Source organism: Pistacia vera, unplaced genomic scaffold (genome assembly GCF_008641045.1).
Source record: "Pistacia vera cultivar Batoury unplaced genomic scaffold, PisVer_v2 Contig481, whole genome shotgun sequence".
NCBI lineage: Eukaryota > Viridiplantae > Streptophyta > Magnoliopsida > Sapindales > Anacardiaceae > Pistacia > Pistacia vera.
In genome coordinates, this window is record NW_022196314.1 from 187,348 (window position 1) to 203,270 (window position 15,923).

Sequence of the window (15,923 nt, forward strand, 5' to 3'; positions counted from 1 at the left end):
TTTCTCTATGTCAGTATCTCAATTGAAACCCATACAAGTTTTGTATCTACTATTGCAAGGAAGAAGTCTTAGCAGAATAGTTTTGTGTTTATTACAATATGATTGTGAATTTCAATTTTTTTTCACCTTGTCCTACGATACAGTGTAAAATATTGTAACAAGATTTTTTGACAAGGGCAAATATAATTCATTCCTCACATGAAATTGTTCTCTCATAGTACAAAACTGAAAGAACAAGAATTGCAAATTGTTGTTATGCCATCAAGCCACAATTTGTGATGACCACCTTTGAGTAGGGGCGGTTGAAGCCTCTTTCTGCCACAACAGCCCTTTTGTCTCCTATTAGCTTTGCCACCCTGCTCAGCAAACAACAGGTGATTATTATTTTGCTTTATGATTGCAAAATCATCAGCTGTATTGAAATGAGAACAAAGGAACAGCTGACTGAAAGGCAGAAAATAAAGCACCCTTAGCTTGGATTGTGCAAAGCTGAGTCCCCATTACTTCTTTTATGAATCAGTCCATGTTTTAACAGGAATTGATATTGTGTTTGACAATTTTAAATTGTACTATATATTCGCGAAAATTCATTATAAATCCCTGAAACAGAGTTATGTTCCAGCAGGAGTCAACTACTGTTATCAATTTTTCTCTGAGTTTGGGTCACTATAATATTCTATGCATGCGGTCTTTTTACTAAGAAAAACCCAGGATTGAAAAGTTAACCTGAAATATGGAGAACTGGTATTCTCTTGCACAGTCTTAACCTGTCCGATCTTCTCCACGACCTGCATTCCTTCCAAGACCTTTCCGACAACCAGAGCTGAGACATTCAGCTCTGGCGAATCCTTGGTGGAAATCACAAACTCTGTCCCATTTGGATCCTTACCAACCTCCTCTTGATCAATCTCCAGCTTGCCTTTCCGGGCGACTAACTTCAGCTTTGGAGGCGGCTTCAAAGGGTCTCTGACTATAATGCTGACAGTTCCGGCCAAGTTCTTAGTCCCCGAACACTTGACATAGTCTTTCTCCCATTCTTCTATGAGATTATCAATTGCCAGATTGCTTCCTGTTTTCTGCGCTAGCTCAGCGTCCACTCCATATGATCTTACCCCGCCATGCTGCACATAATTTGGCATGATTTTGACGAACTCTTTTCTTCTGTAGCTAATGCCAGCAGTTCCGCTAACAAGACTACTAAACCTTGCAGCTCCTGCCGGAGCGGTTTCTCCATATAACCCAACGACAATGCGACCAACGGGTTTTCCATCAATCGATACATCAAGAAAAGCTTTCTTTGTTGGAACTTTGTTAGTACAGCCAAGACTAGTATCATTCAAATTCTCTTCTTCAGCTCGCACCTTGGACAGGTTGAATGGTTCCAGAATCTGAGTGCCCAAAAGAAGAAGCAAAGACGAATTGCCAGAAATTGCAAGCTCCCGGCGTGACAATTTGCAGTTATGTTTAAGGCTGGGAAGAGGTGTGGAAGTAGGAAAATTCTGGAGTTGAGGAGTGATTGTTGATGGTGCTGGAGGAAGGATTTGTGAAGAAGAATGCAAGACTTTCTGGTTTTGTAACATTTCTATGCGAAGATTTTGCTTCTCTGGGTTGGTTTCTTCCTTGCCTTTTAAGACTGATATGTTGGTTTCTTGTTTCTCTCACTTTCCAGGGGAAGAGATTTTCGGGATAAGAAAGGGACAAATTAAATCCATCCATGTGCTTGAAAATGTTTCATTTTATTTATGGCACCAAATGTACACCACCAATCTGAAGAGTTCTCATGGGCCATTTCCTGATATGAAATCAAGGTCCTGAAATTGGATATGGACCATGAATCTGGTCCATAATTTCATCAAACTTCAGTTGAAATCACTATTACAGCATTCTTAAAATTTTAAGTTATTTACACTTTCCCCCAGGGTTTTGATCAACTATTCCACATCCCTACCTATCGTAACTGAAGTTTGTAAAGTCCGTCAGTCATAAATGAAATGACCAAAACACCTCAAATAGTAATGGGCTAAAATGGATTAAAACTAACCTAAACACCCCATCATTAAAAGAAAAAAAAAAAAAAGAATTAAACCTGAGTCTTAAAATCTTAGACTAAATAAATACATTTTTAACATCACTGTTTAGGGTTATTTTTATTATTTAAGTAGTTAACAGTTTTGACTAATGTCCGTTAAACAGGGAAGAGGTAAAATTTTCTATTTCCTAGCAAAATGAAAATAAAATTTGCCGCTTCAAGGGTTAGGGTTTAAGCCAAAACCCCAGCAATAACACACAGAAAACTGCAAACACCAGCAAAAGAGAGCACTGAAAAATTCATTTACACTTGATGGCAATTCTCTCAAGAAGACTTTATCATTCTCTTCTCTCAAACCCTAATATCTCTCACGTTTGTAGGCCCTTTTGCTCTTCCAACTTCTTTCCCTCTCATCCCAATTCTGACTCTGACGAGTCACCTGTCAACTCCGACGCCGACCCAGTTCATGATTCTTCGTCTTCACCATCATCAACACCGGGATCCGGTGAGCCACGTGAGTTCTATAATCGCTCCCTGGAGAACGGCCTCGATGTGGGCATTTACAAGGTAACTTCTAACTTCACTTAGCACTTTTGTTAATTTCAGATTGGTAATTTCCAATTTCACTTGATTGGCTTTATAACTTAGCTTTTATTGTTGTTTATGATGAAATTTTGGTGAGTAACTGAGTGAGCTGAGAAATGATATCTGGGTTTGATGGGTTTTTGTGGGGTCTTTTGTTGTAGGCAATATTGGTGGGGCAGGTAGGGCAGAGTCCGATACAGAAGAAGCTGAGGAGTGGTAGAACAGTGACGCTGTTTTCGTTGGGGACGGGCGGGATTCGGAACAACCGGCGGCCACTGGATAATGAGGATCCAAGAGAGTATGCAAATCGGTGCGCTGTTCAATGGCACCGGGTTTCGGTTTACCTGGAGAGGTTGGGTGGGGTTGTCATGAAGCATGTTGCTCCTGGGTGAGGTTATGTTTATTTGAACTACATTTTCAATTGAGAACTTATTTTTTTGGTTTATAAATCTAAGCGATTGGATTGAATGTGATTGGATTGAATGATGCTTGGGTATTAGCTGTAAATATGTTTTATGGGGCAGATAAGTGGAATTATATGGTATAGAAACAAAACTGGGAGAACAGTTCATTAGTTCCTTTCTACAGTTAGAATTATAGATTGTTTTGTAAAATTTGTCTCTGAAGAAACCTAATTTCTTGTATATAAAAGAATTGATCCTGTGTTTGGAAGTAAAGATGTTAGGGATCCTGAAATGAGAACAATTCTTGTATGTGAAAATAAATTAGATGATATTATCAGTGGCAGCTTACTATAACATTTAATGTTCATTTTGCTTGCAAATAGAATTTTTTGATTTGCTGATTTAAATTGCTAAAAGAAAGAAAAAAGATACTTGGAGATATTGTGAGGTTCTGCATGTTGGACTTGCTGGAAGAGAGAGAGAGAGAGGGAAATGCTTATTATGTATTGGTTAGAATTTTAATGGTCTTCTAAGTTAATTGATTTTATCAATTCAATTAGCTAATGTATATCTCTGTTGTTGGAATGAGTGTGAATGTTTATCTACATTTTTGCATTGCATCAACTTGTAGATACAATATCTGCTTCAGTATGGATATTGCTGAAGTATATCTATTTACTGTTGGCTTGTGTATATAGTAGAAAAACTTGATTGCTAGTGCTTTTTGTTTCCATTTAACCATTGCTTAGCTCTTCTGAACTTTGTCTTTCTTGTTTCATCTGACTTATGATGCAGGTCGTCTACATTTTTTTTTTAATCTCAGTTATTATATATAATGTTCTTGTTTGATGTAGATCAATTATATATATAGAAGGAAATTTGGAGCAAAAAGTTTTCAATGATCCGATGACTGGTCTTGTTCGGCGTATACGAGAGATTGCAATTCGTCGTAATGGTACATACATTTCTTTTTTCCATTGTGAATATTAATTTCTTTAGGGTAAGAAGAAAATCATTTGACCTTATGTGTATTGAATTTGCTTTTGTTGTGTATTTGTTAGAGTTGCCTCTAAATCTACTTAACATAACCATTTTCTATGCCGTTATGATTTGAACACTTTGTTTTATATGTCACTATCTTATATTATCTGATAATACGCTATTCTCTGACCAACAAAGATTTCTTACATTTTTTTTTTTCTTCCTGTGAATTTAAATTTTTTTTTTTTTTTTCCAAACACCATGTATGTTAGAGTCAAAGACTCAAAGGTGGAATTATATACTTTCTGATGATACTTGTTGAGAACAAAACATATGTATCCTTACATTTTATTGAAGTTGTGTTGGAAACGCTGAAAATTAAAGACAAAAGTAGGAGAGAGATGCATGGTAACTACAGTTTTATAATTCTATTTTAGTAAAAAAGTGTAGGTTCTCTTATGAAGTAGCAAAACTTGCATATCCTGGAGGCGACTAAAGCTTATTGGCATGATATGTTGATAATATTGAATCATAGAGGTTTAGCCTTTGTAGAGCATTAATACTTGTGTATGGTGATGATTTTAGTTGTTGATAGAGAATTGTGAAGATAGTGTAATGCTCAGTTTCTCCATCATGTTTATTGGATTTATCCAATGTGGATTTGGCAGGTCGCCTTGTGTTTTTGGGAAATGGTGGTGATTCCCAGCCTCCATCACGAGGAGAAATTAGAGGCGTTGGCTATTTCTAAATGCATCAGTTGAAGTGGGAGCAACTGTTGGTTCATTAAAACATGAATTCAATTTTTAATATTGTAATTATATTTTGACTTTGTTTTTAGGTACTTATAATGGGTCAGAAATACACCGATATTCTGAAAATGTTGCACAAATGTTTTCTTTATGTGCTAATGTTGTTCTGCTTTTGTCACTCTTAATCTTATGATCAGCAGTAGTTTGAACACCCACTGTATTGTTCATTTTGTAATCATAAATTGGAAAAAGTGACTGGGTAGCCTGAGAAAAGCTAAACCTACATTGCCCATATTGATGTTTAGTAATTTATATCCAGTACCATAAGTTGAAACTAATAAATTCATACAAGAACTGTAACATAATAATCATCTCTTCTTTAAGTTATTGATATGGAAAAGAAAATAGACCCAAATTTGAATAAATTCAGAGAATATATCTTCTTGCTCTCTCTGTTTCTGGAATCATGTTTCTCTCGAAACTCCATCTGCATTATGCTAGAATGAATCTGTGTGGTTGGCTGGTGGAGAACTTACAGTAAAATTATTGCAACTAACACTTTACCTCTCAGCATTACATTATAATTAATGAGCTAGTTTGAACATAGAGTAAAGCTACATAACAATAAGATTAAGAAAGGTGGTGAACTGAACGAGTTTCTGCAAAAGAAAATGAATATATAATAAGCTTCTCTAAGTCATGAGGTTTGTATGAAAATGCTACCTCAACCATTTAGGTTAACATCTCTTCTTCATTTTCTTAGCTCATGCTTTCCAGGCCTATAATAATAACCATGCCACATTCACGAAATTCTATTCAAATTATAATGGGCTTTTAATCTCGACTTTCGGTTTAATATTTATAATATGATGAGTTTATAAATATATATCTAATTACCGATTTATCATTCATTTTAACAGAAATAAAATTACAATACGGAACCGTTTATGAATATTTTCAACCGTGGATTCAATACATTTAAGTCAAAAGTTTTAAGCCATTATAAAATCAAATATTATATTGATACAAAAAGAAAGTGAAATTGAATGGTCCATTTTGCTAGGCAAATAATTGTGAGTGTATAATTATTAATTATGTCATATCATTTTTTAAATTTGTACAACACATTACACATGCCATTTAATACAGTCGGTCCAATATCACACCTTATCCAAACTTTGATCTTATGTTTTTTACTATGTTCCCCATTTTATTAATTTTTAAATTTAAAACAAAATGCGCTGAATTTACTGGACATGTCTTAAAGAACATCGGCCGGGGACCCAACCATTGTGGAAAATGATGACGTGACGGCAGAGATGTGAGTGGAGTTGTGTGCGTGTACATGAAAGAACAATTTAAAACGACAAACATATGGAACGGAAATAACTGACGGCACGATGCAACCACTTCCTCGTCATCACTAGATAAAATGAGTCGACAGCCGCTGATTCATCCATCACTTTTTTTTTTAATCACCAATTTCAGAACCGTACACGTGGCTCATGTGCATTGTCAGCTGATGACGCGCTATATGCCTGCATTGCTTACTTGTTTCGATCATGATCAAAGATGCAGCATATCATACACTTGTATAGTATGATGAAATTAATATAATATTTAAAATACGAACATGGTGAAATAATGTATTAGTTAAATAAAAAAAATATTAATAACATTAATTAAAAAAAAAATTGAATTTAAGGGAAATTGTGACATTTGACATTAATCAAGTATCATTAAGGCAAATAGTTGACCACAATAAATATTAACCAAAAAAAGAATAAATTAGATATGGTAATAATTTAGGTTGGGTTCATATTACAAATACGGAAAACAATATTCATATTTTGGTTGGAGTTGAAAATGATTAAGACGTGTTACCATTTATTACAAAAAAATTGACATGTTTGGACCATTTATCATTTAATATATTACCACTCAAATTCGTTTACAATATGCCTAGATTTTTATTTTTTTTTATTTTTTTTATTTTCAATATGATTATATTATCATACACCACATTATTGAATTGACCAACTAATTTTTCTATCAATCAATGATAACACTACAAGACTTTAAAAAATATATATATTTATTGTAATTTAATTTTTTAAATTTTTCTTAGAATATTTATATTCTATTCAATGCACTTTCAAGTAGATGGGAATCAAAGAAAATAATTAAATAATTCATGCAACTTATTACATTTTATTTTCTCAGAGAAAACAAAAACATTAAAAAATAACTTCTTTTTTTTTTGGATTAATATTCTCCATTAATCATCATATTAACATAAATAATAATAATTAACATTACGGGTTTATTCTATTAATTGAGATAATCAAAGTTGTGAGTTGTGACAGCTTCATTTCCATTTTGACAAGTTTTTAATCTTGGTCCTATGATTTTGTCGAAGTAATGTTAGATCCAGTAGAATCTAAAAGTAACACTTACATCCTTTGTGACTTGTGAGTCAACATCTGTTTCTAAGAATTTTTTATAGATAATCTAATAATTTTTAATAATTCTATTAATTTTTAAGGTTTAATTCTCTAAACCCCTCGAGGTTTTCCAAAATTTTTAAGAGTAATATTAGGTTCACAAATCAATCTCACAATCCCCAATGTGACAATTTGTAAATAAGTCTCGCCTGCTTGCTATGGATCTCGTCTGCCCAATTACGAGTTGATAAATTATGAGTTACTATATTAGGGGTTGTGAAAGAAGGTTGCAAAATTAGGTTGTGGACCTAGCATTACTGATTTTTTTAAATCCCTTGGGATACTGGACATGGTCATAAACTCTCCGCTCTTATTCAAACATTAATATATTTTCATTAAGTTTAATAAGTGGGGGTAAAACAGTAACTATCATTACAATAAAAAATAAAAAATTCAAATTAAAACAATCAAGATACACAAATAAAAAATTAAAATTAATATCATTAATAATGGACAGGGATATTTTCGACATTGATAAAATAAAAATTAAAAATTAAACAGTCTCGAATTAATAAGGACGTAAATGTTATTTTAAGATTTTACTGGATCTAATAAATTTTAACCAAAGCTCGAGGACCAATAAAACATAATTATAACCTGCCGAGAGAGGCCAACTCATAACTTCAACGCCATTTTAGGAAGAAGACGCTGTTGATTCATTCTTGATGCAAGACAAACTCATTGAAAAATCAAGCGAGAACAAAAGACAACTCACAACCAGAATGAACTTTTTGCTACAACCCCTATCTCCACCTTTAAACTGAGATTCTACACACAGTAATCAATCAAGTCAAAGAAAGAATCAATGGACGACAAGAAAATAGTTGTTGTAGTTGAAGATTTAGAAGTCGCAAGAACCGCTCTTTTATGGGCTCTGCATAATCTTATCCGCTATGGCGATGTCATCACTCTCCTCCACGTCTTCCCTTCGATGAAAACAAGAAGCAAGAAGAAGCTCCGGCTGCGCCGTTTGAAAGGGTTCCAGTTGGCGCTCTCCTTCAAAGAAATTTGCAACAAGTACTCCTTCAACGTAAATTACAGAATTTTTATGTTCTTTTTAAAAATTTTATTTTCCAAAGATGTTTAATTTAAGGGATTAGAGAATTGTGTTGCAGACAAATGTTGAGATTGTTGTTGCCGAAGGGGATGAAAATGGCTCCAGAATCGCTTCCATGGTGAGAGAAATCGGTGCTTCGACGCTCGTTGTTGGTCTCCATGATCAGAGCTTTCTTTACAAGTGAGTTTATTAATTTCAGAGTTTCTTTTGATTGATGATGCCTTTTTCTTGATTTCATAAAGTTGAGTTTTTGTTTTCTGTTCTGGAAAGTACAAGAAAAATGGTAAATTGTCTTATTGTATTTGGTCAGTTTTGTGAGTTTCAGTGTACTGAAACTCCATGGCCACCGGCACATGGCCTGTCTTTGGTGGTGAAAGAGCCAAAAGTTTTAACAGTGATTGAGGATTCTGGGGCGTCAGATTGAATCACTTAAAACAAACTGTAGCAGAAAGCTACAGTCTCCTAAACCATGTGGGCGTCTGATTGAACCAATTATTTAATGTCGACTCAAGTTTAAATCCATAAGTTTTTGACTTTTAACATTTTAATGTCCCATCTGAGATTTGAAACACCATTAAACAATTCAATTCTTTTAAAGGACGTTCAAGGTCAAGAACAAATCGCCTTCATTCAATGGCTAAGAATTTCTCTAGTTAGGAAAGCTTTTGACTTCAACCTCGAAAGCAATATAAATTTTTGGTAACATTGGAAATGGAACTCAAAGCAGTGAATGTATGCGTGTTGGACAGGTTGGCTTTGGCCCACAACAATATAGCAAGCAACTTCAATTGCAAAGTGCTAGCCATCAGACAACCAGGAGTAGCAGTAGTACCAACACTAGACAGTTCAACAAACATGGACTTTTCGGTGATCGACATCACTAGATTACAGTAAGTTTCCCACTTTCTAATTTCTTAATTTACCTTCATTCACCTGCTCCCTGGACCTGGACCTGGAGTTGTCTTGTAAAAAAAAGAAAAAAGGGTCTTTGTTGGTCTACATTTTGTGTTTTTCTAATACAATGTTGTTGATTCCATGAATGGGTTTTGCAGAGTCCCTGATATGCCTTCTCCGAAAATCCCATATCAAATATGTCCGAGCCCTTATGCAATTATTTGGAGATGCAAAAAACCGAGGAAGAGAACTTCTGGGTCTAGAGTCAAGAACAAGAAGTAAATTATTTGGTTTAGGTCCATTTTTTTAGGCATGGTTTGGTGTCTAGCTTTTTTTTTTGTTCTTTGTCTCACATCACATACAAAAGTTGTATACAACAAAAAAGAGTAGTTGATAGATTTTTTCTGATTTGATTATCTCATTTTCTTTGTACACAAGTTATTAGAGTGAAAATTTTATTATAAACATTTTACATTTGCTCTTATCAATAATTGAGAATATAAACCATAATTGGGTTTGGGTGGTTTGATGGTAAAAAAGCAAAGATGTCCAATATGGGTTCTTGTCTTGAGTTCGAGTCTCTCAGAATCCTAAGAGATTAGTGGAGGTGTACACAAACTGGTTTGAATATCGCCGATCACCTAAATATATATAACGAGTTTTTCAAAAAATTTAAAATCATTTGGGTTCTAAATAACTTATTTATTTATTAAATAGGTTTTATTAATTTGAATGAGTAAGAATGGAGGGAGGAAGCAAGAATTAGGAAACGATATACTTTGAAGCCAACCCGAAGCTAGCAGCCACCTTGGGCTCACCAAACCCAAGCTAACTCACTGTTTCTNGTCCATTTTTTTAGGCATGGTTTGGTGTCTAGCTTTTTTTTTTGTTCTTTGTCTCACATCACATACAAAAGTTGTATACAACAAAAAAGAGTAGTTGATAGATTTTTTCTGATTTGATTATCTCATTTTCTTTGTACACAAGTGATTAGAGTGAAAATTTTATTATAAACATTTTACATTTGCTCTTATCAATAATTGAGAATATAAACCATAATTGGGTTTGGGTGGTTCGATGGTAAAAAAGTAAAGGTGTCCGATATGGGTTTTTAAATTCGAGTTTCTCAGGATCCTAAAAGATTAGTGGAAGTGTGTACAAATTGACCTGAATACTACCAATCAACCCAAAAATATATATATATATATAATGAGTTTTTCAAAAAATTTAAAATCATTTGGGTTCTAAATAATTTATATTAAAATTACTTATTTATTTATTAAATAGGTTTTATTAATTTGAATGAGTAAGAATGGAGGGAGGAAGCAAGAATTAGGAAACGATATAATTTGAAGCCAACCCGAAGCTAGCAGCCACCTTGGGCTCACCAAACCCAAGCTAACTCACTGTTTCTTTTCAATTTAGCCGCCACCAGCCAGCCCACTGTAGCCCACCAGTCCGCCACTAAATATAATTAATTAAAAATAATAATCTAAAATCTTTTCTCAAACATATCAAATACAATTAAACAAATTTTCTTATTAAATTAAATAATTATACCAAAATAAAACTGTGATAAATTTAAATGAAAATCAGAAAATATATTTTTTTAATTAATAAATAATAAAAGATATTAAAATAAAGTCTAATTACATTTTTGGTGAGTTAAAGACAAAGGAAGGGACATGGCCAAAGCTGAGTGAGTTCAATGAGCGAGTTGAGTTAAGTAAAACTGTAAAAGTAAAGTTTAAGTAACGGGTTATCAGCCACTCGCTCGAGTTGAATTAATTTCCATCTGACTCACTCACGCACGACACCAGCCGAGCCACTCTCTCTATCTCTCTCTCTGAGTCTGCCAAAGCCGTTGAAATCCGCGATTAGATCTGAAATAGGCGTCGCGGCTCTGCCAAATTAAAAAGCTGATCCTTCTCTCTTTCGGCTCAGATCCGGCTCAGATCCATAAGCGCCGCCGATCTCTCTTCTTTCTTTCCACCTTTCGTCTCCCTCCATTTCTTTCACTTTCTCTAAATTTTAATTTACATATTTTTTCCGTTACAGAGCTACGGCGTCGTTTTCAAGCTGCAGAATGAAATTCTAATGTAGAAACCCAAAGTCAGTGATTGGATTTATCATCAGTGACTTTTCCTGCTTTTTGTTTTCCTTAAATAACCAAACCAAAGACGGAACTCACTTTAAGGTTCTTTTGTTTTGTTTCTAATTATAGTATGAACTACAAATATTTCTTAAACAAGTAGCGGATCAGCTCAGTTCAGTTCAGTTCACTTCAGGTGGTCACATGAATTTTGGGGTAAGACTAAAGACTTCAACTTTAAAGACTTTTGTTCAAGCTTCTTATTTTATTATTTTTTATTTTTAAAGTTTAATTGGATTTTCAGGCTGGTGTTGTAAGTGGGAAAGCTGGGAACTCGATGGATTGGGGCGTAAATAATGCATATAAAACGTATAAAGGTATTGCAAATTCATGCTTTCAAAGTTTTCTTAATAATCTTCGTTATGATCAAGGCATTTATACTACTCATTATGTAAATTCTTATCGAAAACTTACTTAAAATGTTCATAAAATGTTCATGGGAGAGTGTTTTAGATGTTAGTTTAGTTGAGCTGTTGTTCAGTTCCTAAATTAGGTAGTTATAAGGGTTGAGCAGCATTCTTTGCTCTGCAATTTAACTAAAATAATTTGCCTCTAATGTTTGTTTATCCATGTTAATTTGTGTTGATATTATTGAGGTATTAGTGTAATTGAAGATAGAATCCTTTCGGATTGTGTGATTTAGTACAAGAGAACTTTTTCGCAATAGGGAGATGTGGGCAGTACATTATGCTGATATTAATGAATGAATTGAAGCATCAATATTACTTCGATGGTTGAATTAAGTTGGCATTGCTGATACATATTGTGGAGAAATATTTTTCTTGTATTTCATAATGAGATGTACAATGAATTTATAGCAAAAACAAAAAACTAATCTAGGAAGTAATCTGGGAAGAAATTGTTACATTCCTATTATAATTCTATTTCCTATTCTTATTCCTATTATAATTCTATTTCCTATATTACAATGAGAATAATTCTATTTCCTATATTACAATGAGAATAATTCGATTTCCTATTTTACATTTCAACACTNTTTGCTCTGTAATTTAACTAAAATAATTTGCCTCTAATGTTTGTTTATTCATGTTAATTTGTGTTGATATTATTGAAGTATTAGTGTAATTGAAGGTAGAATCCTTTCGGATTGTGTGATTTAGTACAAGAGAACGTTTTCGCAATGGGGAGATGTGGCCAGTACATTATGCTGATATTAATGAATGAATTGAAGCATCGATATTACTTCGATGGTTGGATTAAGTTGGCATTACTGATAAATATGAACTTCGGATATGAGACTTGTTCAGTGTTGGTGCTCTTTTATGTATTGGTGTGTTGTATTTTGTGATGAAATGAGCACTTTTTTGCTAAAATTAGGTACTTTATGGAGTAGAATTAAACTTGTTTCGAACTTCACTCAGTGGTGAAACTAACTGTTTTACCTAGAGGTATGTTGGGAAATTGGCAGATGAGATATCTGTAGAACCGTTGAGAATCTTTGCTTGAATTGAGTTTCTATAACTTGCAATTCACTTTTTGAACCATTTTACATACATCTCATTGACTCGTTAGATTCTAATTTGTTTATGTAACCAATAACCATTTTAGGTCTAGGATTGCATTGGCTTAAACTAAATAATTCCTGTGCATATTATGTTTCTTAAAAGGCTTTGATAAGCTGCTAAGAAAAAGAAAGAAAAAGCTTTCTATTTTTTGAACTCTTGAAAAAGGAAAAAAGGAAAGAAAACAAAGTTGCTTTTTCTTTTAAAATCAAGACCTGATCTGATAGTCAACTGCAGTTTGCTTCTTGTATATATTTTCCAAATGTGGGTATAGGTAATTTCTGTCTCAATAAAAGAAGATTGCTGATATAGGTTGTCAGTTTGCCATTCAAGAACATGAATCTTTCTTATGGTTATGAATCTGCCATTTACTTCTTCTTGTTGCTTCTAGGAGTAGACATGGAACCTAAACACGTGATGGACATCTCACTAATTCCAAGCATTGATCCAATAGATATTGGATTGGGTTCTTCAGAAAAGGGAAATGCTATGCCTTCAGCAAAACCAAGAAAGAAGACAATGACATCTGTATATCTTAAGTTTTTTGAGACAGCTCCTGATGCGAAAAGTCGGAGGTGCAAGTTTTGTGGACAAAGCTATTCCATTGCTACTGCCACTGGTACAGTTCATGCATTTGCCTCAAATTTCAATTATTTCTTTGTGTACAATGATAAAGATATGTATTCTTGGATATTAGGATTTATCATTATCCAAATAGATCCTGCAGTATCCAACTACCCATTTATAATCGTACACCTTCTGAGTACAAAGTTTTCAGGTTGAAGCAAATATCAGATTTTCTGAAGCTTACTTGCAATTGATTTCATATATAAGTTGTCTAATAGAAACAAAATTTGCAAATTACTGTTTATCTTATACCTTCTTATCAGTTAGGAGGATCTATTTTGATATTATCCAGCTTACTGGTAGGCCTGAGCATGTTAGACTGTGAAAACTAATATGTAATCTTTCTTGCGTCTGATGGTATTCCTTTGTTATGTAAGGTAATTTGGGTAGGCACCTCGCTAATCGGCATCCAGGATATGATAAGGCAGGGGATACTGTCACCAGTTCGGCTCCACAGCCTGTTACTACTGTTGTTAAAAAATCTCAACCTCAGTGTAAGGCACCCCAAGTGGATTATGATCATCTAAACTGGTTGCTCATTAAGTGGCTTATTTTAGCTTCTTTCCCTCCTTCAACTGTGGAGGAGAAGTGGTTAGCAAACTCCTTTAAATTTCTAAATCCGTCGGTACAACTTTGGCCGGGTGAGAAGTACAAAGCAGTGCTTTGTGAAGTTTTTAGAAGCATGCGGGAAGATATAAGGGCATCTTTGGAACAGGTTTCTTCTAAAGTCTCAATCACTCTTGATTTCTGGACTTCCTATGAGCAAATATTTTATATGAGCGTCACATGTCAGTGGATTGATGAAAGTTGGTCCTTTCGGAAAGTGCTTCTTGATATATGCCACATACCTTACCCTTGTGCGGATTCTGAAATCTTTCACTCTCTAGTGAAGGTTCTTAAGACATACAATATTGAGAATAGAGTTCTGTCCTGTACCCATGATAACAGTCCGAATGCGGTCCATGCATGCCATTCTTTAAAAGAGGAGTTCGATACTCAGAAAGTGGGACCCTTCTGCTATATCCCATGTGCTGCTCGTACTCTTAACTTGATCATAGATGATGGATTGAGAACAACAAAACCGTTAATCTCTAGAATCAGGGAGTTTGCTCTAGAGTTGAATGAATCTACAGATTTCTCTGATGATTTCGTTCAATTTTCAACAGCTTATCGAGAAGGCAGTTGGAAATTTCCCCTCGACACTTCAGTGCGGTGGAGTGGCAATTACCAAATGCTTGATATAGTGCATAAGGTATTTAATCTTGTCTGTGCATAAGATACTAAGATAGTATGCTGCTTCTCTCTCATTTTATGCTCAAGATGTGAATTTAGTGTCTAATGATGCTGTGATTGCAGGCTGGTAAGACCATGGATGCTGTTATCAGGAAGCATGATGAAACATTAGGCAGTCGAATGCTGCTGTCCTCTGCAGAGAAGAATGTGGTCAGTGCCGTGCATGGATACTTAGAACCCTTCTATAAGACCACCAATAACATGTGCACCAACAAAATGCCAACCATTGGACTGGTTCTCTTCTTCATGGATCACATTTCTGAGATGATTACTGTGTGCAGAGAATCCCGACATAGCTCAGACTGGCTAAAGAATGCTGCCGAAGACATGGCCAAGAAGGCCAGGAGTTACAACAGCCAGGTTTGCAACATATTTACCTACATGACAGCCATTCTCGATCCCCGGATCAAATGTGAGCTCATTCCTGAGAACCTTAACACACAAAATTATCTGGAAGAAGCAAGAGCCCATTTTGTGAGAAACTATTCCACTAGCCATTTCTCATCCATGACAAGTGGATATGGTGCTCAAGAGATGGAAGATGGAGGTAGTGTTTCTTTCGCAGAGGAAATAGCTCGAAAGAAACGAAGGGGAAGCATAAGCAGTGCCACAGATGAGCTCACTCAGTATCTCTCTGAGCCACCTGCTCCAATACCAACAGATGTTCTGGAGTGGTGGAAGGTGAACAGTACTCGATACCCTCGACTTTCTGTTATGGCTCGGGATTTCTTGGCCGTGCAGGCAACTTCAGTAGCTCCTGAAGAACTGTTTTGCAGTAAAGGCGATGAGATCGACAAACAACGTTTTTGTATGCCGCATGATAGCACACAAGCTATCCTTTGTATAAGGTCTTGGACTCTGGGTGGTATGAAATTTAAGTATAGATCAACTGAGATAGACTATGAAAGGTTAATGGAATTGGCAGCTGTTGCATCAGATAATAACGCTTCTGGTTCCGACAAGAAACAGAAGTGATTAACAGAGACACAACTTCAAAGAATTGAGCTCAAGAAGATGATGTTCTGACTTGTAATTTAGCTTCCACCCCATATAAAGAAAGAAAGGTGGGTGTTAGAATTATTAGTTTAAAAAATGAGAGGAGGAAGCAGTTATTCAATACTCTGT

The 15,923-nt window shown here is 34.8% G+C and overlaps 4 protein-coding genes across 6 annotated transcripts; 3 read left to right on the forward strand and 1 right to left on the reverse strand.

Moving 5' to 3' along the window:
* Positions 1-239: 239 nt before the first annotated feature.
* LOC116146670 (peptidyl-prolyl cis-trans isomerase CYP26-2, chloroplastic) lies at positions 240-1,677 on the reverse strand. Its single transcript, XM_031432087.1, has 2 exons — positions 727-1,677; positions 240-356 (listed from the first exon to the last, which is right to left on the reverse strand). Exons 1-2 carry the CDS (start codon positions 1,578-1,580, stop codon positions 254-256), a joined length of 957 nt encoding a protein of 318 aa, XP_031287947.1. The 5' UTR covers positions 1,581-1,677; the 3' UTR covers positions 240-253.
* A 551-nt stretch (positions 1,678-2,228) lies between these two features.
* LOC116146677 (single-stranded DNA-binding protein, mitochondrial) lies at positions 2,229-4,921 on the forward strand. Its single transcript, XM_031432095.1, has 4 exons — positions 2,229-2,596; positions 2,776-3,002; positions 3,873-3,973; positions 4,668-4,921. Exons 1-4 carry the CDS (start codon positions 2,342-2,344, stop codon positions 4,745-4,747), a joined length of 663 nt encoding a protein of 220 aa, XP_031287955.1. The 5' UTR covers positions 2,229-2,341; the 3' UTR covers positions 4,748-4,921.
* Positions 4,922-7,886: 2,965 nt separating this feature from the next.
* LOC116146685 lies at positions 7,887-10,196 on the forward strand. 3 transcript variants are annotated; one of them, XM_031432107.1, is made up of 5 exons: positions 7,887-8,282; positions 8,368-8,489; positions 9,059-9,199; positions 9,362-9,513; positions 10,063-10,196. In XM_031432107.1, exons 1-4 carry the CDS (start codon positions 8,058-8,060, stop codon positions 9,483-9,485), a joined length of 612 nt encoding a protein of 203 aa, XP_031287967.1. In that variant the 5' UTR covers positions 7,887-8,057; the 3' UTR covers positions 9,486-9,513; positions 10,063-10,196. The 3 variants fall into 3 exon arrangements, with proteins under 3 accessions (XP_031287967.1, XP_031287965.1, XP_031287968.1); XM_031432105.1 differs by lacking the exon at positions 10,063-10,196 and having other exon boundaries at positions 9,362-9,632; XM_031432108.1 differs by lacking the exon at positions 10,063-10,196 and having other exon boundaries at positions 7,887-8,269; positions 8,355-8,489; positions 9,362-9,632.
* A 1,391-nt stretch (positions 10,197-11,587) lies between these two features.
* On the forward strand, positions 11,588-15,791 carry LOC116146664 (zinc finger BED domain-containing protein DAYSLEEPER; the record flags this gene model as incomplete). The annotated part of the gene is made up of 4 exons (XM_031432076.1): positions 11,588-11,672; positions 13,270-13,497; positions 13,883-14,757; positions 14,862-15,791. Coding segments are annotated over 4 exons (2,100 nt in total), but the record flags the coding sequence as incomplete, so codon positions are not given.
* Positions 15,792-15,923: the final 132 nt, after the last annotated feature.